The sequence below is a fragment of the Siphateles boraxobius genome, unplaced genomic scaffold (assembly GCF_051911475.1).
Source record: "Siphateles boraxobius isolate OS27281-9 unplaced genomic scaffold, OSU_SipBor_1 13, whole genome shotgun sequence".
Classification (NCBI taxonomy): domain Eukaryota; kingdom Metazoa; phylum Chordata; class Actinopteri; order Cypriniformes; family Leuciscidae; genus Siphateles; species Siphateles boraxobius.
In genome coordinates, this window is record NW_027508733.1 from 15830076 (window position 1) to 15852476 (window position 22401).

The window sequence follows — 22401 nt, forward strand, 5'->3', positions numbered from 1 at the left end:
TTTTTACATCTCAGATCAATTGAAAAAGAGTAACATTAAAAAATAATGTTTAATATTTCACATTAGGATTCAATTTCTTAAACCAATATTAATACTATTATGGCACAATAATAATAAAATGATGTTTACAACATTAAAGTTGGCAACAAAATAAATGTGTAAATAAATAAAAGCGTTAACAAATTTATTTTTTAATTTAAGAATCTTGCTCATTTCAGGAATATAATTATTGTTTAATTATAAGTTTAAAAAATAATCATGCTGTAAATGGCTTTGCACTTGTAAACCGAATCCACAAACAAGTGTGTTGCTGCAGATATCCGTTAGGTGGCGCTAAATGCACATGTGTTCAAGCAGGAAAACAACAGGCTTGGCTGGAATATGAAAATGTTTATTTTGCAGAGCAAAACACCATTTTCCATGGTACTTTGATACAGTGGTGGCACACGTAAATTGTCACTTTTTACCTGAGTGTTTAGTGCATTCACCTGAGTTTGTTTTTATCGCACACATAGAAAATAGTTCAAAACTATAGAAAAATATTTCATTTTTTTTGTTATAACTAACATGATGTTCTTTAACACTAGGGAAAATAAATAATAACCACAGTGCTCAAAGTTAAAAAATAAAATATTAATATGGCTTTTGATTTCAAGAGTTGTATCCGTTTTGCCTTTAAAAGATATGGCTTTCATTCATTTTGATGATCGAACCCCCTTCAGGATCCAAATTTAAGCTGTCGCAGGAAGCCCACCAGTTCTTCATTGAGTCCCGCCACGTTTGCCACTAGAAAAGAAAAATAATCACATCAAAATAGACCCGTCTTTTGTTATTGCTTTGTTATATATATATTGTTATTACTGATTATCATTCAAAATTGTCATATGTCTTTATCTGATCAGTGTCTAAGCCACTTTAGAGAGGACTTTACCTTGTCCCTGATGTCTTAGAGTTCATCACCCATTGTAAATACTCCTTGGCAGCGATGCTGTCCAAGACCTTGTTGACGTCACTGGTGAAACTGCCGTCTACATGCCGCCTGCGGCCCAAATTTGTGCCTCTGTTGGTTCCAACACTGCGCATATGCGATAAACAACTTATGAGCATATGCAAAATGACACTTATTCCAAGTTTAAACCAGTGAATTATGAGTTCACAGATAGCAGTTAGCTTGCAGCCTGAATTGAGTTTAGCAGTTTAGCACAGTTAGCAGTTAGCTTGCGGCCTGCATTGAGTTTAGCACAGTTAGCAGTTAGCTTGCGGCCTGCATTGAGTTTAGCACAGTTTAGCAGGTTAGCTTGCGGCCTGCATTGAGTTTAGCACAGTTAACAGTTAGCTTGCGGCCTGCATTGAGTTTAGCACAGTTAGCAGTTAGCTTGTGGCCTGCATTGAGTTTAGCACAGTTAGCAGTTAGCTTGCGGCCTGCATTGAGTTTAGCAGGTTAGCTTGCGGCCTGCATTGAGTTTAGCAGATTAGCTTGAAGCCTGCATTGAGTTTAGCTTTTAGCTTTAGCATGTTCTTTGAAAATCAGTTTATTTTGTAGTATTAGTTATGTGAAGTTTGGTTATAATTAGCATCTTTGCCCTCAGTATTTTTTTGATTAACACAGCAGTACCAGAAACAGAAGAAGACATTAGCAGAGAAAGATCATCAGAAGCACAAAGCCTGGTTTCAGCGCTATTTATTAGCATTAGCATTTGGCAGTGAGGATGGACAGAGTGCGTTAGAAAAGAGAGAGATGTTGGGGAGGAGAAGGCATGATGAAGCGGTCGTTTCAGCTATTTTGCTCTGTCGCACACACTCTCTTTTTCTTTATTTCCACCACTTTCACACTCTAAGGCACTGAAGGTGGGACTAGAAGCGTGGAAGCCTACTCTTGCTTGGGCTGTCCAGATTTGAGCCAGGCCACGAAGTTCTGGGCCGCTTGATCCTGCAGGTAAGAGCTGATGTCACTGGTGTAGGTTCCCTCAGCGTGACGTTTGGACGAACCCCTGGGGAGGAAAGAGAGTTTAAGTGAGAAATCATTGATTAAATGTTTGATTTTGAGTTAGCTCAGTCGGTTAGTGTTAGGCCTTTAAATATAATATTATCATATTTTGTATTATATATTTCATATTTTTTTTTTTTTTTTTTACAAACATTCTTTTCATATAATAATATTATTGGTTATGTAAATGTTAATGACATTATATAGTTTTATTTTATATATTATAAACGATAGTAAAACTATATATTAAAAATATAAAACAAAAGATGTTTTATATTTTTAATATATATTTTTAATATGTTTGATTATATATATATATATATATATATATATATATATATATATATATATATATATATATATATATATATATAAATAAAAGTATTTTTGATCAATTATATAAATGTGAAAAAGACAACATATTTTAAGTTTTCATAGGCAATGTATTCTAACATATAATGGACATTTTTAATTTTTATAGTTTGTTCACAAGCTTCTAGTTTTATTATATTATATTATGTTATGATGTTCTATATTATACTTGTTTTTTCGTATTATTTTTATTTACATATATTATTTCAACATTAAAATAGTGGATCAAAAAAGCTAATCGAGGTTGTCCTAAGACAAGAACGGGTATTGTTCAAAATTCATGTATAACTTTGATGAAAGGTTTTGATCCACTTCAGATGTTGACTACTGTATACTATGCATATAATTGCTTATCCAATTATAGTGTTTTATTTTTATGATATTATATAAAATATGAAACATAAAAATATAATATACATAACCTTAAAATATACAATCTTTATATATATTTTATTTACCTTTATTATATATATATATATATAGTTTTACATTGTAATTTATATTGTTTATATTATAACTTTATAACGTGTGTATGTATATATATATATATACTTTTTTAGAATAGTACTATAAATACATTGTATAAATGAGAGAACATGTTCTGTAACATTTTTTAAGTTTCCATATATATTCTAATATGAATCAAGCGGTCGTTTCAGCTATTCCAATATACATTGTATATTTTTCTTTTATAGTAATTTTTTTTTCTTATTTTTTCAACATTTTCTCAATTTGATTTGTAATTTTGTCACATTTCTGTACTTTTTCTTTTTTTCACAGAAATCTATACACAATATTACACTGTAATCGTGCCTACCCGTTTCTCTTCGAGTCCATGAGCCACTGGACAAAGTCTTGTGCCCTCCTTGTCTCCAGGTATTTGCTGTAGTCGTTGGAGAACGTCCCCTCAGAATGCCTCTTTACAGTCGTAAAGCCCTGAGCCCTCGGCACAAGACTCTCTGCTGTCTCTGTGCTGCGCCGCCAGAAGAAAAACCAGTGTTAAACCATACACATCGCAAAATCATGGACACATTTCCAACTGAAAACTCCCCAAACAGTTATAAAGTGAAAATGCAGAGCTGTTTTCAAACTACCAAACTGATCAAGCACTAAGTACACGAGTAAATGACCTTAAAACAATTTTATACCAAAGGCTTTTTTTTGTAATTTACTGCTCGGATATGACAGAAAAGAGACCTCTGACCTTGTGTTGTCATCTTGCAGTGGGACGCACATGCTGTTTTGAACAAAGAGGAGCAGAAGAAGACCAGCCAGATATTGAACGCCTTTCATTTTTACAGCTTCTTTAGAGTTGAACACGCGCCCTGTCAAAATGAGAGAAATAACTCCATTTGAAACCAACCAAACATCTACAAGAGGTCAATGAAGTCCTTGAAGAGATGCTCAACTTACCGATGGATGGATGGATGAGATGAGATGAGATGAGATGAGATGAGTGCGTTTGCTCCTCAAGCACAGATCTTCTCCTGGCTCTTCTGCTGTTGGTTTCGTGGCCTCTTCCCAAAACTTCTGGGTCTTATATAGTCGGTCCAAGAGGGCCGGCCCGTCTCGGCAGCCCACACACACGCGTATATGCGCGTTGAAATCCATTAGTGTCACTCCATTACCCGCTCTGGATGAATCCGCTCGTGTTTGTTTAAAGAGAGAGATGTGCCAAAGTACCTCCAGATAAGAGCCGTCCTCGAGGTGTCAGACAGCAGGATGGAGGCTTTCGCAAATAAACCAAGAGAAAAATAATGCGCCAAGTGCTACCGTAGGAGAAAATCAAGAGGGCAAACGGATACTCTGGGACAAGGGGTTCGCGGAGAACGTGACAAACCGATTTTTCGTCTGTTATAAATTAGTTGTACATGATTTTTATGTCCTACCCAGGATGCTTTGCACACAAAATCAGTGTGATTTGAGGCACCGATCATTTTGATGCAATTTTAGGATGTCATTGAAAATGTTTTGGTTTGCTGAATATACAAAAATTCCCAGAATGCATTTTGAGGTGCTTGAGTGGAAGCATTTGATTAATAGAATCAGTGTAATATTTGTTGTTTTTAATCAACAAGAAGTTTGTTTTGTTGAAACTACATCAGGGTTATAATATTTAACAAACTCAAACTAAAAACAAAACCATAAAAAATCGTTTTCATTACTTTAAAAATAAAATGAACGTTAACTGAAAGAAAACTAAATATGCAAATATTTACATTTATTTTACTTCAGCTTATTGCAAGGCAATATTTCTCATTTAGTTTAACTTGATGATCTAAAATAACTAAAACTGTTTATATATACACACACGCACACACACACACACACACACACACACACACACACACACACACACACACACACACACACACACACACACACACACACACACACACACACACACACACACGTATACTAATACAAAAGCCAACAACAGAATTACTAAAACCCTTAATAAATTAAAATGAAACTGGAAAATAGTAAAATAAAACAACTTGTTTAAAATATTCATAAAACTATAATAGTATCTCAATTATATACTATTCTAAATAATTAAATTTTATTAATAACATATACATTTATTTATTATTAATAATTGTATTAAGAGTTTAAAATATGTTGAAATCTAAAAGAAAATTTATATACATTTTAAATTTGTTGTTTTTAAAAAATAAAATCAGGATAGCAAAATGACTAATTTAACAAAAAGAGGCTTTTGTAAGAGTGTAAAAAATATTGAATTTATTTCATAATTCTCAAACTTACAACTTTTGAATATGTAAAGTGTAAACTTGTAAATGAGTCACAAACAATTGAGTGCATTTATAAAATTTATTAAAGATCGAAAAATATCCCTGATATAGTAAATTCATACAAATTATGGCTTATAATTTAAAGGCACATAAAATAAATATTTCCTTTAAAACCTCATGAGATTACTTGATACTCGGAAAAGCTTGATGACAAATGACTTAAAGTGTGAAGATAATTTTTAAAAGATCTCTTTCTGAATTAGTCAAAATATTAAATTCATATTTTTTACATGAAACTAACAGGTGGTAATGAACTTGAGATGGAAAATACACAATATTGCTCTCCCCAGCTTACAAAAGTGATTAAAATAATACTAATAATAAATAATTAAATCTGAAACTTTTTTATTTTAATATTCTTTGGAAACATAATTTCTCTTTCCTTCTTCAGCTAGCTCATCAAGCTTAGTATTTCTTTACATTTTTTCAATGTACTAAGAAAGACTGTACACTTGAAAGTGATAAAAGTGAATAAATCGAGTCTGTTATTGCAGCACAGTACAGAAGGATTCAGCGGCTGCTCATCGGGGGTCGCACACGCCTGACGCATTTAAGAGAGTGAAGTGGTCTGGAAGTAACGCTGATTCAGTGCTGTGGCTTCTCGATGGAAAGTTGCACAACTTCAAGCAAAGCAGTTTTTCAGAAAGTGACTCATGTGAGTGTACACGTGCCGATTGGCCGATCCGCCGAGGCTGTGGTCGTCATCAGTGTACCACTGACATAGACACACAACAGAACAGCATGTATATATACATATATATAATTTTGGCATAAAGAAACTGCATCTAGAACTATTTTAAACAATATTTAATAATTCGTTAAAAATGTTTTGCAGTGTAATTGAGCATATTTATACATCAATAATAAATAAATTATAAATGATACGACTAAATGTTCTGAATAATTGTATTGTAAATTCAATTATGTATGTATATATATATATATATATATATATATATATATATATATATATATATATATATATATATTCATTACACACTATAATTTATTAGAATAAATTTGCATGAATTACCATTGCATCAAAGTCCACTTGTTCATCCACGAGCGCTTTAGAGATCTGAGCAGCTTGTTGGAAGTGAACATTATCTAAAAACAGAAATAGAAAAGCACAGGAAAAAAAAAATTAATCGATTAATCGCATCTCACATAAAGTTTGTAAATATATATGTATATTAATATACATATATGTATGTGTGTGTAGTATATGTAATATATAATATATCTATATATATCTATATATATATATATAGATATATATATACACACTTTTATGTTAGAAGCGAATAATCGCGATTAATCGATTTGAGCACTAGTTTTCACTTTAACATCATGTCATCTGGGTTATTTTTCAGATATTTACAAGATTATGGTATTGAAATAAAATATGCCTATATGATCTAAAACTCAAAATCTAAAGAAAACAAATTTAAGTCGTTTTTAGGAAATATAAAAACACTATGTTTCCAGTCGTTTTCTTTTATTTAAATTTGTATGATGTTTACACAATCAAAAAATGTGAATATATAAGATATATATGTATTTTTTTTATTTAATTTATATTTTGAAATTAATTTGAACCAAAATTAGACAAAAGAAAATCATCAAACAAGGAATGCATATTTTTTTTCGTATTCATTTATGTTAATTTTCATTCAATTAAGTTTTTAATTGCTCAGTTGCAGAGACAAGATTAGAGTGAGAGAGAGAGGGGGAGAGAGAGAGAGAGAGAGAGAGAGAGAGAGAGAGACGGGTCGTATCTCACCGTCAGCAGTGCCGTGCACCAGGAGGTACTGGACTGATTTAAAGTTCTTGGCTCTTCCTGTCACTGTGGAATTCTGCAAGAATAACAACATCCCATAAATCCTTTGTGACGCAGCTCTTGTGCTTTCCTCTCGTGAGTTATTCTAGGACTGACTCAAGGTTCTCTGCGACGTCGTCATGGGAAAACCACGGATTTAATCAGACAATTGTAGAATTTAAGAGTGTAACTTACATCATAAAAGGCCTGATTCTCCGCCGGCGTGAGCATGTACCTCTCAGTGTAAATCGAGTCTGGTGGAAGTTACAGTACAACCGTCTTATCAGATCATATCAATGAATTCGGGGTGAAAACAAAGTTGAAAGCACACCGAGATTAGGTTGTTTACTGCTACATACCGTAATATTCCCATTTAGATACCGGAGCGACAGCCATACCGCATTTAAAAACTCCACTTCCGGCTCCCAGGACCATCGAAGTGACGTAACCACCGTAAGACTGAATCGCAAACACAGGATTACACATATAGTGGCCCGAATGCATTTGCATTATGTAACAAAATATCAAAACAAGAGCCATTCATTATAACGAAACATAAAACAAGAACTACTTGCAATCAAAACATCTCTCAAGAAAAACTTTGTTAGGTTTATGATGTTAAATATTTATGGTAATTAAACTCACCCATCCCCAAATGGCAACCTTGTTTTTATCTATGAAGCCCATGTCGATAAACTGTCTGAAGATGAATGAACAATATCAGCAAGTCGTTTTTAATAATTTAACTGCAAATGTAAATGATATGACATGTAATATATGATTAAAATAAGAGTGAAATTTTGCTAATATATCTCATCTCACTAAAAATGTTTTATTGTAGAGATATTGCTAGGTGGTTGCTAGGGTGTTGCTAAGTAGTTTCCTGGGTGGTTGCTTGGGTGTTGCTAAGTAGTTTCCAAGGTGATCTGGGTGGTTCCCTACTGGATCAACTCAAAAGAGTCTAGACATGGATCCTTCGATTGTAAGTCTATGAGATTTTTTCTCTATTTTAACATCCACCAGGTGAGAATTGTATGTCAGATTGCCTAGTAAAGCAACAGCTGACCTCTACGCAACAAAACACATGGTTTGATGAAAGATTCATGTCTGGAGCACAAATAAACTCAAAAATTATTCACTTGAGAGCAATGTGGACACATATTTGTACCTAGCAGCCGTTATCTGATCCTCGACTTCATAAGTGCCGAGTCGTTTGTAGAGGGCATGCATGATTTTGTCTCCTTGGTAACCACTTCCTCTACCATCAAAGCTGGCCACGATCACTTTTTCCGTGCTGGCCAAGTATGTGGACCATCCCACCCTGAACCGGAAATCTGACTTCTGACTGCAGGGGCCCGCATATCTACAGGATATGAAAGAATCAAGACTGCAGTGTCCATCCAAACCAGATCAGAGTTCACAATCAGATCACAAAAAATGCAGCTAGCTTACACGTCTATAAGCAGAGGATATTTTTTGGATTTGTCGAATTTGGGAGGCAGAATCATCTGGTACCAAAGGTCTGAGGAGGGGAAAAAACATAAGATTAGGATTTAAAACAAACATCATTTCTAAGTTATCCTGCGGATTCAGCCTTACCAAACTCTCCGATCTTCAGCGTGCCGTGCGTAACTGACGGCATTGCGATGCTCTGCAGAGTATTTTCCAAATCTCCGTTGTCTTCAAGAACTCTCACCTCTAAAAATGTTTTAAGAAATGAATTAAGGCCCGTTCACTTCAAGAACGATAACTATAAAGATAACTATATTAGCATCCACACCAGCGGACGATATCAGTCTGTTTATTTTAAGCGCGCACTGAAGATTTGTCATCTGGCGGTTTAAATGCTCAAGCTCTTTAAAGTCTGGTAGATTCTGATTGGCTGTTTTTTTTTATCAAGTCAAGTCAAGTGCATTTTTATTGTTATTCCTCAATAACATGTATACACTGGAACGATATGGCGTTTCTTCAGGACCATGGTGCAACACGGAACATTTCACAAGACTACATAAGTGCAAATACAAAAAAAAACATAATTTCATTATATATATATATATATATATAATTATCATTCTTCAGCTGGATTTTTTTTTTTAAGTGATTCCAATGAATCATTGCTCTGTGCCATTATCATTATACCTCGAGTTGTGGTGTGGTCTCTACAATTCTTTTATATTTAGAACAATTTTAACAACTATATCTTTATCATAATTGTTATAGTTAACATCCTTGGTGTGAACGGCTCTTTTATCAGGACCAGGAATTAAAACAATTAGTGATGCATTGATATTGAAATTCTAGCTGAAGCTAATAATTTATTGGACGATAACCAATAAATCATATTATAAATTAATCCTATTTTGTAAAAAAAAAAAAAAAAAACATTTTATAATTAAGTAATAAATTCATGAATACAGAGAAACTTCCTTTAAGTGTCATCTGATACCGATCAATTTAAAAGTCCAATAACCGATATGGTCACAATATATTGTGCATCCCTAATGAAATAATTTAGAAAAGCAATTTTCCAGAATTTCTGGACATGCGTACAAAATAATATATGAAAATATAAATAAATTAATAAATAAATACATTTTTATTTTATTTTTTGTAGAGGACATGACACGTAAGTAGAAGTGACGGGGATGGGATTGAAAAATGTTGTAGAGTAAATGGAATATGAACCCATTTACGCTAACCGCTAATCTGTGCGCTAAGTAACTGCTAATGGCACCAATGAAACAGTTGATTTTAATGCTTAGCCCTACCTGCTCCATCTCGACTGTTTCTCAATGTATACAGAGGCAGTCCAGGCCCTTCGGAAACAAACAAATAACAGGACTTGGAACGTTTCATTGATTTTATATGTGCTTTATGTACTTTGCAAATAGAGAAGTGGAATGACCTAAAAAATGAATATACATGACGTACCAGAACAGCTCATGTGGTAGTAGGTTCCTTCAGCGCTAAAAAGAGCAGAGTTATATTTGCACCGGTCCGCATTGACAGCACAGGTCAGACACTCCCTCTCTAAATGAGAAGCACCATTTATGGCGATTCTGCAGAAGAAGAAAAAAACGCATTTTATTGAATTTTTCAACAATAAAAATGTCTGATTGATTTCAGACCATAACACTCACTTGTAAACATTCCTTTGGCCTGGACTCGCGTTGTGTTCGTTACTTACATAGTATCTGTCGAGAACAGAGAAAAGAGTTGAGAAAAGAAACCGGACACTCAATGACAGACGTTTCTAGTAAAGTAACTTACACGGCATTGTTTGTGACCTTAAGGATGCTGGTGACCTCCCACTTTCCGTTAGTCACAAACTTTTTTTCTGTCTAGAAAACAATATTAGATTATATACATATTTTTTAAATTCTGTTTCTTCAATTTGAAGTTTATATTAGGTGAATGCAAAATAAAATACGTTACTAAAAGCTGCTAAATGTTTCCTTATTTACCCCAAAAATTTAATAAATATAAAAAGTAAAAAAACAACAACCCTAAAATCATAAAATACAATAACATTTTTAAATATTCTAACTGAAATATTACATATTAATTCAATAAAAAAATTAATGAAATGTAAATATATATGTCAAATTAAATGTAAAGTGTATTGATGTATTAATTAATACAATACATAAATGAATGTAACCTATAGCTTATAAACTCACTCCACTGAAATAAACAAGATGCTTAAAATGTTCCTCGTTACTCAAAACGTGATAGCAGCTGCTGCCGTCCGGCCGAAAGACAGGTTCATCTGGAGAGAACTACGAAAAACCACACAAACAAACAGACATAAACATTGCATTCAAAATCATATGACATTTTGTAATCAAATAGTTCATACCCTGCCAACCCAACCAGTACTGCTTGTGATAATCTGGTTCTGTTGAAAAAACACACAAGTAAAAAGAAGATTATGCTTCAGTTGATTTGTTAAAGGAGCCATAATCTACACTTTTGTCACAACACTTTTATTATTATTGTAATATTTATTATTCAACCCCAAAAACACTGAACGTACCAGTGAACTTTCACTCCAAGTGCCACCATTGAAATCATACGTCTTCAAACTGACATAGTTCTGTGTTCTTTTCTGCCACTGGACTGCAATTCGCTCATCTGAGGCCCACGTAGCAGTGCTCAGGTAGTGCTCTCTGTGATAAAACATCTAGTTTTATGCCAAATTATTATTACATCTGCCTGAAGAACCAATCCAAAACCCCTTACCCTGCACCAACATCACTGGGGACCTGGATTTCCTCGACCGTGGATGAGTTTGAATCGAACACAAAAAGTTTTACAGTTGGGTTTGGGGTTCCAGCCTTGGAAATGAATGAATGGGAGAGTCAAAAATGTGTACAATATTGTGTAAAATCACATTTTGCACCGTGAAACTTGATGTCTTTTACCTTGGGGTACGGTATGAAGACCGTATCTGGATACTGTCCTTCTCCATACCACGTGTACTCGATATTGTGCACTTTAGAGTCGTTAAATTTGGCGTACGCCACAAACCTCCCATTTGGTGACCACCACAAAGCAAAGTTGGTGGAGAACATCTCCTCTACAGAGAAAACAGATATGCAAGATATTATTTTTGGATAATTTCTGGGTGAACTGTTCCTTTAAGTCTTCAATATGTTAATGAACTCTGTTATGATTGGCTAACATCCATCCGCTTCATTAAATATGCATCTCTTACCCTCGTACACCCAGTCAGGAATGCCATTGAGGATCAGGTTGTGGGCTCCGTCATTGGTGACCTGTATAAATGTGGAGGTGGGAGATTCCTTCACATAGACGTTGTTCTTCCACACAAATGCCTGCATGGAGTGGAGAGAAAAAATATTTTATGTCTGCTTGTAATTTGTCTGCAAAGGGTGGAGAACAAGGGCTAAAAAATTTCTAATAAATAAATTCCAGTATTTAAACTAAATGTTTCACAACAACAACACACGAAAAATGCTTTGTGCGTAAACATTTGTCATGCAGCAGAGCTAATTGGGAAAAAATTAGCTTAGGTTAGCAGCATTGCTACTAGTTAGTTACACCGGTATTGAAACATCAGTACACCAGTATTTGTTGGAAGAATTAGTTACTTTTTTAATCACTGGAAAAGCTACACTGTTTTAACTATTGTAAAAAATGTAGTTTGTGCTGCTACTTTTAGCTAGCTAGCACCAAAGCATGTATTAGCATATGCTAGTGAACCTAGTTCTTCATAGACAGAAAGAACAAACTTTTATCAACAGATCATGGCATAAACTAGTTAAATGAAGACAATATTGATAAGGTTTTACGACCTGTACATGACAGCACCTTGTACATGACATCGTGTTGAACTGATAAGATACTCACCAGTTTGTGGCCGGTCGGAGACCACGCTAGGTACTGGATTTCATGTGGGATATCTGTATTTATAAAATCCCTAAAATAAAGAGAAAGTTAGACATCTTCAAAAAATACAGAGTGATCAATGATCAAAGTTATGACTTTGCATGCATAGCATAGCATTGCATTCATAGCATGCAGTTTGTTAGCATAAACAGTTAGCTAGCTCAACAGACCAAATGTTTAAAAAAAACTAGTAAACAAACCCTTTTTCCAGGTCGTAGATGGAATACGATGCAGTGTACGAGTGTCTCCATTGCTGGTGAAGAAAGCCAATATTAAACATTGGGATATGATTAAAAATTGATAACTCATCAAAGCGTTTCATTGATTACCTTAGTGTAGTTGCTCAGGAAACAGACATATTTTCGATCGGCTGACACCATGTAATCGAAAGCTGCCACACGGGCCTGATAACACCAAAGACAGACAACTGTTGTACATTCAAAGAATCGATGCAAATGTGCATTGACATTTACAGTTCTGAGAACAGCACCCCCAAAAAAATCTATAAATACTGCGTAAAAATTTAATTAAAACCAATTTTTTGCTGCTTCCTGTGTAAAAGTCTCTGGCATGATGCTAGTGTGGTTTTCAGTGCTTTGCTAGGGTATTCTGGATAGTTGATATGTGTTTGCTTAAAAAATGTCTTTCAATGTGTACATCTATGTGATTTTAGTAAAAAATTGTAAATCGACCTAACGGAAATCACAAGTCTGATTGCTTATAGTGTGTCATGGTTTACATTCGTCCAGTAGTGCCATTCAAAGTACTATTTAAAACACCATTGTGTTTCTATATTTATAAAAGGGAATGTGAGGTAAAAGCTCTAATAGCCTATGCAAAATGTCTTACAAATATCTGTTGGTTCACAAATTCCCTTTCATTTCCTGTGGTTGCGTTGATCAGAAGCACTGAGCCATTTCCTGTCTTGTGAAGATATTCATCATCTGCATGATAAATTGTGCAGAAAGGTAACAAATTATGGATTCTATTACAAAAAAATGTCAATATCCACTTACAGATGCTTACTTACAAAAAGTGCCATTTTTTTTGGATATGTTACCATACATGCACTTACAAAAAAGTGCTATGGTACATGGTATATTTAAAAGTACTGTAGTATTCTCATTTGATACCGTCGCTGTACCATGGTACAGAATCAGTATACTTTCTATTTTATAAATATGCCTAAATTTGCTATGTAATAAAATAATAATCAAATAAATGTTGAGCAAATTTTCCAAAACTCACAGTACCTGAGACCCAGCGCAAGTTGTATGACTTGGTTCTCGCTGTGCCGTTGAAGTAATCTTCTAGAGTAAAAGTCCTCTGGGATTCGGTTTTATCATCTGAGAGAGAGAATGTGAGAGAGAAAGAGAGAGAGACAGACAGACAGACAGACAGACAGATAGATAGATAGATAGATAGATAGATAGATAGATAGACAGATATATGTTATTTATTGAAACTATTCTCAGTGAATGTGTTGTATAACACACATGTGTGCTTGTGCACTATAAAAAGTTAAATCATTATCTGTACAAAGTTCAGATTGAGCGAAGATAATGACCCAAATAAGCACTGGAAAGCGTTCAGCCTCCGAAAACACTTGATATAATATAAACACTCCTGCAGCCAGTCATCCTAACTATAACATTACTTCATGGAGGAGTGGCACTTATAATCAATGACTAACAGTTGGACATTTACAAGTTTAACATGAAGCAACAAAGCTATCAATAAGAAATCTTGTTTTCATAAGGCATATTTATGAACGTATCTACATAAACGCAGATGGATTTATCCATATAAAATCACCTACCGTTGAGGAAAATTGCAGTTGGAACAGCTATTAACACAACGATCACTACGATACCGAATGCTGCCAGAAGCCATTTTCCAATTTCCTAAAACATGACAAAAATAACCAAATCAAATAAAACCCGCTTTAAAATCATACAAGATAACATACACATTACACAACACTTTATGATAGGTACTCTCCAAATGCGCTTTTACGCACAACTCTCTAGAAGTTAAAAGCACAATAAACAAACTGTGCACACAATATTTGCACTTTTTAACACTTACTGACCATTTTAGAGTGAAATGAGCGAGTCTTGGTTCAGAATTCCGTTATTATCCAGCGCAATTCTGCCTCTGTTGCGCGCGCGGACGCTCTCGAGAGTCGAACAGAGCAGGATTGTTAAATATTATCTCAACTTTGCTTGTTAAGGATACAATAAAGTGGTGACAGATTAAAGTTCGCATTCCTCTAAAACAGCTGGTGTGACGTTTTGTGCACTAAAGAAAAAAGTTTCACTTGACTTTCCCTCACAACACGCCATCATTCCAGTGTCCTCAAATATGCATGCAATACAGATCGTTTTACATGTGTAGCCTATAATTAAATGTTCTATATTTCCATGATTCGATGAACCATGTGAGAATGAAGCGTAGGCTATATTCATTATCAGTGATTCACAATTCACGAATCATTCTTTTGAAACGATTCACATTAATGACCATTAATGACTCGGTCGAAAAGATCATACAAAATATTGGAAAAAATTTATGTGTTTTATAATTAACAGTCGTATTATGTTCGAAATTCTATTCAATTTCAACTGTAGCTGTGTTTTGGAACATGATAGATTGTTTTTCGAGGTAGCTATTTCAGTTAGGCTACCACGGACCCCCCCCAAAAAAACAGCTTTACCAACTGGTAACTGGTTTGTTACTTGTTTGTTACAACATGTTCTACTAGCAACTATTATTTGACAAACGTAAAATTAGAGACTACTCATAATTTGAGTAATGACTGGCTCACGAATCGATCTTCTGATTCGATTAGGCTAATTGAAACCCGCTCAAACGAAATGATTCGCTAAATGAATCGAACTTCCTTGCTTTTCACTTAAAACTGTTAGTAAATTATTCTATTATTAGTTTATCCATCAAAGCATTGACATTTAGATTATGTTAAGCATATAGTAATTAGCAATGTTTGATAATGCAATGAATAAAAAATAGGCCATAGGCAATCACATTTCACACAATATTTCATAAACTATCAGCACAGATGAGAATACATGAGGCATAACTTTTTTGTAAACCTAAAAATAGCATAATTTTCTCAATAAACCAAATGTAACCTTATAGAAAGCCGGCATTCCCACACACTATACTGTAACGGCCTGTTTTCTGACGCATTTACAGCAGGGCCCATATTTGCCTCTCGGACCATTACATTTATGATGGTCATTGATAAAGCAAATAATAAATAATATGAGAAGTGACATAGGCGCACTTCCCCCTCCAGTTGTTTGAAATTAAATGAAGCGTGTGTTAGACCTCTACTGTCGTCCACGTGATCCCCCATGATGAAATCAAATTCCCTGGTTCAATTCCCAGGATTTGATAACACAAATACTACACCAAAAAAATCGTAACATAATGTGATTCATTAAATCTTTAAAAGCAATTCTTAAAATAATGTAGGCCATACTGGAAATTAGATCTCACTTATGTTTCTACTTTGTATAAACAGTTTAAGTCAAAATGGACTTCCTCCCACATTAGACATTTATTTCCAAATGTTATGATTCAGAAATATGGCGAACACTTATTTGGCATAAAATGTTATTTGGCATATTTAACACTTATTTGGCATAAAGCATGATGTACTGCATTGATTTTCCATTCCTCTGCAGTTTCTGTGTTCTTTGAAAGAGTGTATTTATTTATTTTGGTCTAAGCATATGCTTCGTTTGGGTGTGGTGTTCAATGCTGTTTCATAACCGTGGATTGCAGAAGTTGTGGTTTGTCGAGAGTCAATGGCTGTTTACGGTGTTGCCACTTCATTTAAAGCCACAGAGGAAAGAACAACTGTTGGACAACTAGCCGGAGGGAGCTGCAGGGAAATTCGATGACAGGAATTTCATGGCAATTTTTGGTATCTAAAGAGCTTATATATAAATTTGCATTATGCATTTGACAGATTCTTTAATTCAAAGAGGACTCCCAGCAAACAAAAATATGTCCGAGTAAATGTCTTTGCTAATGTTCCCATTTGGTTATGAAAACATGTTCTCTGAACATTTTTTTCTTGCTATCTCGCTTGTCTATCTATCCATCTTTTATGATTTGGTGACTAATTCGTATGAATTTGGATCCCATTCATAGGATGTGCTTATGCCACACTGATAGTTAGCTTTAAGGCTGGAGCTTCATGCTTACTTTTTTCTAAAACAAGTAAGTTTTCATCCAAATAACTGTACAAATTCATACGAAATCGCCACATTGTAAAATAGTTTGCATGAAACGGACGCTGCGAGTCTTTTCTTCCCTTTTGTGACGTATATCTGAGTGAAGCCAGTTCGCGAACAAGAAAAAATGTAGGGCGGAACTTGATTTTGTCCATGGGTAAGTAATTGGATTTTTGTGGTTTATTATTGGTCGATTTCATGTGAGTGACAGGTTGCCCCGCCCTCGCGCCAGTAAACACGTCATCAGAGAAGAAAAGAGACGTCACTCCAAGAGGGAGGGGAAGTTATTTTGGTTAAAGATTACGAGGGAACATGAATTTATTGATGTGGGCAAAGAAATAATTTATAATAAACTGCAATATTCCGTAAAATTAATTTGGATGGAAAACCTGCTGCATTTTTACCAATAAATCATTATGATTGCAACTAAAATTAGTGACTTAGACATATATCAAGGGTTGAAACAGTTTTTAGAATCAGTAATTACAGTTAATTCTAACAAAATAATTCAAGATAATGTAACATTGAAGATAACATAAGATTACTGCTCTTTTCCACTGTCAAGGGCTATAAAACACGACAGATTGCACAAAATATTTTTATCATATAGAAGTGAAAGATCACATCCATGTGTTCGAGACAGACGCTTACTGTAAATACGATGCTAATTTCGCAATTAGCGAGTCTCAGTACTAGCATGACTTCAGTTTTGACCAATCAGGGCTAAAACCTTCTGATGCAACTGACGTCAGAGAAAGGCTCCTGCAATAAAGGAGCCGACAAGATGTGATGTCACAGAACACAGTCGGAAACAGTAAAAGGCTGTGGGGTATTTTTAGCCTGTTTACGACCATTCTCGGAAGTAGATCTTTAAATTTTTGGCGCGATTAAACTGTGGCAGTGATTTGGGGGAAAAAACAACTAAATATGACATTTTACAAAATATTTCACATTTGCGACTTAGAAAGCTGGAGGAAACTTCAAAGTGTGTTTTCTTCCATATCGGCAGATCTTCAGAAATCATTTAACAGCGGACAACAAGGATTTAAAAGCCTGTTAAAAGCTCAACAAATATCATAGTGTCTTCTTTATTGACTGCGCTCAGGTGGAACGGTGTCATCTGCCACAAAGCGGACTTCCTCTGCAAACAAATACACAGACACTCACTTAAATTCGATCCGGCCTAATGCAGCATGGGCCGCGGTGCATTAAAACATCCTTTTACAGGTGTGGCACGTACAAAATTGTGTTGCTTTTAACAGGTGATGTGCGTTAACGACCTTCTAGCGGCATCAGGGACGATGTCACGGCCCTTTGCGTCCAGTAATAACTCGTTTATAAAAAAACATCATTATTCCATGACATAATAATGAATCATAGCATTTACGAGCCTCCATCGGAAACATAAAAGAAAACTGCAATTGCAGAGAAATCTTTTTAAAATTCTCAAAAATGATTTAATCATTTAAAATATCTCAGAGCCTGAAGATATTAAAGTAAAGTCTTTGCTGGAGTTTTTTATTCACTTGACAGGATGTGGGTTATCTGTTATGAAACTGGACACATGTTTATCCAAGATAAGGGTCAGTTTGATGATAAGTATCTGAGGTTTAATGCATCAAAAACATAGCTCACATAAAACCGGCTTTGGCTTTCTATGTCCTAAAACATCATAACAAAATACTGTTGAGTGTGTGTGTGTGTGTGTGTGTATATATATATATATATATATATATATATATATATATATATATAATTATTATAATGGACATTCTTTGGATTGTATATAGAAAACATAACAATAGTTATCATCCTTTCCAGTCACCCTACTACCTGTCCGGTTGATCCTATCCCCACTCATCTCCTCAAGGCTTCTTCAGTTGTACCTGCACTCACTCATATCATCAACACCTCTCTACACACTGGTACCTTTCCCACAGCATTCAAGCAGGCTCGGATAACCCCACTGCTTAAGAAAACCAACTCTAAAACCAGCACTTCTAGAAAATTACAGACTAGTAACCCTTCTTCCATTAATAGCTATAACACTTGAACGAGTCGTGTTCAACCAAGTCTCTACCTTTCTTACACAGAACAGAACAACCTCCTGGACAACAACCAGTCTGGTTTCAAAAGCGCCCACTCAACTGAGACTGCCCTACTCTCGGTAATTGAAGCTCTGAGACTGGTAAGAGCAGCTTCCAAATCCTCAGTTCTTATCCTGCTGGATCTGTCTGCTGCCTTTGACACAGTTAACCACCTGATCCTCCTGCCAATCCTCATATCGAAGGACATCTCAGGAACCACTATCCAGTTTTTCAAGTCTTACCTCTCAGATAGGTCCTTCAGGGTGTTGCGGAGGGGTGAGGTGTCTACATCACAACGTCTAACTACTGGGGTGCCTCAGGGCTCAGATCTTGGACCACTTCTCTTCTCCATCTACATGTCATCACTAGGATCTGTCATTCAGAAACAAGGCTTTTCCTGTCACTGCTACACTGATGACACACAACTCTCATTCCAGCCAGAGGATCCAATGGTCGCTGCTCGCATCTAAGCCTGTCTGACAGACATTTCTTGCTGGATGAAGGACCATCAACTTCAACCCAACCTTTCGAAGACAGAACTGCTCGAGGTCTCAGCCAACCGAACATCACAACTTCTTCTTTCAGCTAGGTTCATCAACCATAACTCCATCAAGGTCAGCCAGGAACCTTGGAGTTATGATTGATGACCAGTTAGACTTCACAGACCACATTGCTAAAACTGCCCAGTCCTGCAGATTTGTCTTATTCAACATTAGGAGGATCAGGTCCTTCCTATCAGAGCATGCTACACAACTCCTTGTCTAAACGCTTGTTCTATCCAGACAGGACTATTGTAATGCTCACTTGACAGGCCTTCCAGCTTGCACTATCAAACCTCTGCAACTGATCCAGAATGCTGCAGCAAGGGCGGTTTTTAACAAGCCGAAGAAAGCACACATCACACCTCTCCTCATAAAATTGCACTGGTTGCCAACTGCAGCTGTATCAAATTCAAGGCACTGGTATCGCTTCGGATAAAAGTGTCTGCTAAATGACTGACTGTAAATGTTAGTAAATGTAAATGTAGTTAATAAGTATCATTATTATACTTAAATAATAATGAATAATACAAAATATATTTAGTTAATATTAAATAATAAATATTAATTATAATAAATATATTTAGGATATTATGTATAGAAAGCAATAAAAGTTGTATAAATTATTATTTATTTTATTATTAATTCAATTTAAAAAAATAATTAATATTAAATCAATAGAATTAATAACAGCTTTAAATAATATTCACTTTATTAATAATAAATATATTTGGATTGCATATAGAAAGAAATAATAGTTATAATAATACTATAATAACTATTATTAATTCTATTTAAATATTTTATTAAATAATCAAATAATAATAAAAATATTTTTTCACTTTAATTAAATAACTTTAATTTAAGTGATAATAAATGTTTTATTAGCTTTAATTATATTAGTTATAATAATAGATATAGTTTGGATTGTATATATAAAAAAACAGTTAATTATTATTATTATTATCCATTTAACTTGCAATCCAAGTACTCACTTTTAAAAATCAAGCGGAAATAAATAGAAGGAGATGCGGAGGCAAGTCTATTTTAGCACAAGGCCAGATTATTATTCCAGGCCTGTATAGCAGCGCCACCTGCAGCCTAAGCAGTGACCTGCAAAAAGCCAAACATATAAAGCAAAAATCACCATGGTCCTGTTAAATATTATCATTTAATCACCTTCAGTACGTTTTATAAAGCTTAAAATGCTTTGAATTACAAACAGGAAGCTCTACCCAAAGTTTCCTCAATACCAGCTCTTACAGTTCGGGTTTGGTCCTGTTCTTCACAGCTCTGTAAATGTGAATGTCCCTTTGAGAGTCATAATGAACCTCCTGCACAGAGAACCTCTGCCGTAGCTCCATCAGGAACCGCTCATCTCTCTCATATCGGATCCGACAGGACAACAACACCACCGTGTTCTCTGAGCTCAGGTGTTCAAGAGTCTGCAGGAGAGCGGGAAACGTCTCTTCCAGGTAAACAATGTCGGCTCCCAGTATCAGATCAAAGCTGCCTGAGGGATACAGATCTAGATTCTCACCCCAGGTGAGTTCAGATACCTGTACCGCCCCCTGCTGGCTGGGAGGAATGTTTTCACGCACATTGGCAGTGAGAAATTCCAAGGCAGGTTCTCGGTCTGTAATCGTCACGTGGGCTCCTGCAAGAATGGAATAGTACTGACCAAAATAATTCAGAAAAATTACATTTAGTCAGACAAAGAATCAATTGTTCATTCTTACCAAGCAGAGCAGCTACAATGCCCACCAAACCTGTGCCGGCTCCAAGCTCAATAGCCTTCTTTCCTTTCAGATCCACGTTTCCCATCTCCAGGAACATGCAGAGCACTACAGCCTGGAAAAAAAACAGGGATGGATAACTGAATCATAAAAATAAACACTTTACAGTTCATGGATCATATCTTGTGTTATTCGAACCTGCAACGTATCTTTTACCAGTCCAGATCTGTACTAGCCTTCAATGCATATGAAGATTTTTGAACTTACTGCGTCCCAGACCACAGCAGCGACACCCAATCGCTTCCAGTCCTGGCTGAGTCTGATCCTGTGATTGGCCAGATTAAATTCAGCTGAAGTCTGGTGAAGCTTTGACAGAGCAGGCAGTACATTCTCATCATAGGGGACCAAAGCCATCCTCACTGAGCTGCTAAAATGCCTGAAAAGACCAAAAACATAGAGGAAAACATGATTTAGCTATTAAAATAAAATGAAAGCTCATTATAGAATAAAAGTGATATCTGATTTGTTTTTTAAATGTTATGTTCTCATTGTAATGAGCACAATCTTTGTTAAATTGGAAGAAAGTGTTTGCACATATTGTACTCGCAAGATATACCATTATGTGGAGTCTGTTCTGTATAATTGTTTTTGTCACACTTAATCTATATCAAGGTTCACACCTTTTCTCGTACGCACTTTCAATAAAGATTTGACTTTGAGTGAACTACACTTCTGTGTCTGCGTCATTCTAGGTCCCTGATATCAGTGTCATTCTCTTCGATCAGGAAGATCCATAGTTATTTATCTAACGATGTTTACTATACCTATTTTTTAAATCCAACGAGTTGACAGTTCCTTATTCTGTAAAGTTTTAAAATGGTTTGCCTATTTGTCAAAAACAAAGAGAAATCTAACACAGACGTTTGTAAACAAGGGAGATCCAGCATGATCTAGTATTCCGCGAATCCGCGATGTTCCCTCTGACAGTCGTGACTCTTCTGCGCCATCTGATGTTTAGGCGTGTAACTGCTACCGGTGTTTTGTTTAGGGTTTATCAATGAATATTATTCCTATTTCGTTCACACGAAGTCTATGAGTAGCCTAAATAGCATTCGAGTGAAATGAAGGACAATTAGTGTGGATGGACCTACTGGACAAGTACCCATTTTTCACTAAACCAGGTGCTGTTTTCAAAATAAATCACCTAATTTTTCAATGTGAAACAAATTTTATTCCTATGAATCTCCGAGACTTCCGATTCATTGTAGGACAATAAACTGCAGTAAACAGTCAAACTTTTTGCGCTGCAAACCAGTGTGTTTATTACGACAATAATTTAAAATAGCCTATTATGATAACAAATAGTGA

At 35.2% G+C, this 22401-nt stretch overlaps 3 protein-coding genes across 7 annotated transcripts; all 3 read right to left on the bottom strand.

Annotated features, from left to right (window-relative positions):
* Positions 1 to 375: 375 nt before the first annotated feature.
* On the bottom strand, positions 376 to 3862 carry gcga (glucagon a). The gene is made up of 6 exons (XM_077226096.1): positions 3778 to 3862; positions 3564 to 3685; positions 3177 to 3332; positions 1875 to 1991; positions 932 to 1075; positions 376 to 786 (listed from the first exon to the last, which is right to left on the bottom strand). Exons 2-6 carry the CDS (start codon positions 3650 to 3652, stop codon positions 762 to 764), a joined length of 531 nt encoding a protein of 176 aa, XP_077082211.1. The 5' UTR covers positions 3653 to 3685; positions 3778 to 3862; the 3' UTR covers positions 376 to 761.
* A 1318-nt stretch (positions 3863 to 5180) lies between these two features.
* dpp4 (dipeptidyl-peptidase 4) lies at positions 5181 to 20802 on the bottom strand. Of its 2 annotated transcripts, none has more exons than XM_077226098.1 (26): positions 20561 to 20802; positions 14226 to 14310; positions 13660 to 13752; positions 13256 to 13350; positions 12736 to 12810; positions 12607 to 12659; positions 12368 to 12437; positions 11712 to 11832; positions 11419 to 11573; positions 11237 to 11331; positions 11031 to 11163; positions 10854 to 10892; positions 10675 to 10773; positions 10265 to 10335; positions 10135 to 10188; positions 9926 to 10053; positions 9763 to 9810; positions 8594 to 8692; positions 8447 to 8516; positions 8163 to 8357; positions 7640 to 7694; positions 7354 to 7453; positions 7190 to 7248; positions 6959 to 7031; positions 6209 to 6282; positions 5181 to 5890 (listed from the first exon to the last, which is right to left on the bottom strand). In XM_077226098.1, the coding sequence occupies exons 5-26, from the start codon at positions 12784 to 12786 to the stop codon at positions 5798 to 5800; spliced, it is 1935 nt and encodes a 644-aa protein (XP_077082213.1). In that variant the 5' UTR covers positions 12787 to 12810; positions 13256 to 13350; positions 13660 to 13752; positions 14226 to 14310; positions 20561 to 20802; the 3' UTR covers positions 5181 to 5797. The 2 variants fall into 2 exon arrangements, with proteins under 2 accessions (XP_077082213.1, XP_077082212.1); XM_077226097.1 differs by lacking the exon at positions 20561 to 20802 and adding an exon at positions 14499 to 14820.
* Positions 20450 to 22022, bottom strand: mettl21a (methyltransferase 21A, HSPA lysine). Of its 4 annotated transcripts, none has more exons than XM_077226101.1 (4): positions 21858 to 22022; positions 21301 to 21469; positions 21037 to 21148; positions 20450 to 20954 (listed from the first exon to the last, which is right to left on the bottom strand). In XM_077226101.1, the coding sequence occupies exons 2-4, from the start codon at positions 21445 to 21447 to the stop codon at positions 20557 to 20559; spliced, it is 657 nt and encodes a 218-aa protein (XP_077082216.1). In that variant the 5' UTR covers positions 21448 to 21469; positions 21858 to 22022; the 3' UTR covers positions 20450 to 20556. The 4 variants fall into 4 exon arrangements, with proteins under 4 accessions (XP_077082216.1, XP_077082217.1, XP_077082215.1 ...); XM_077226102.1 differs by having other exon boundaries at positions 21714 to 21995; XM_077226100.1 differs by lacking the exon at positions 21858 to 22022 and adding an exon at positions 21650 to 21789.
* Positions 22023 to 22401: the final 379 nt, after the last annotated feature.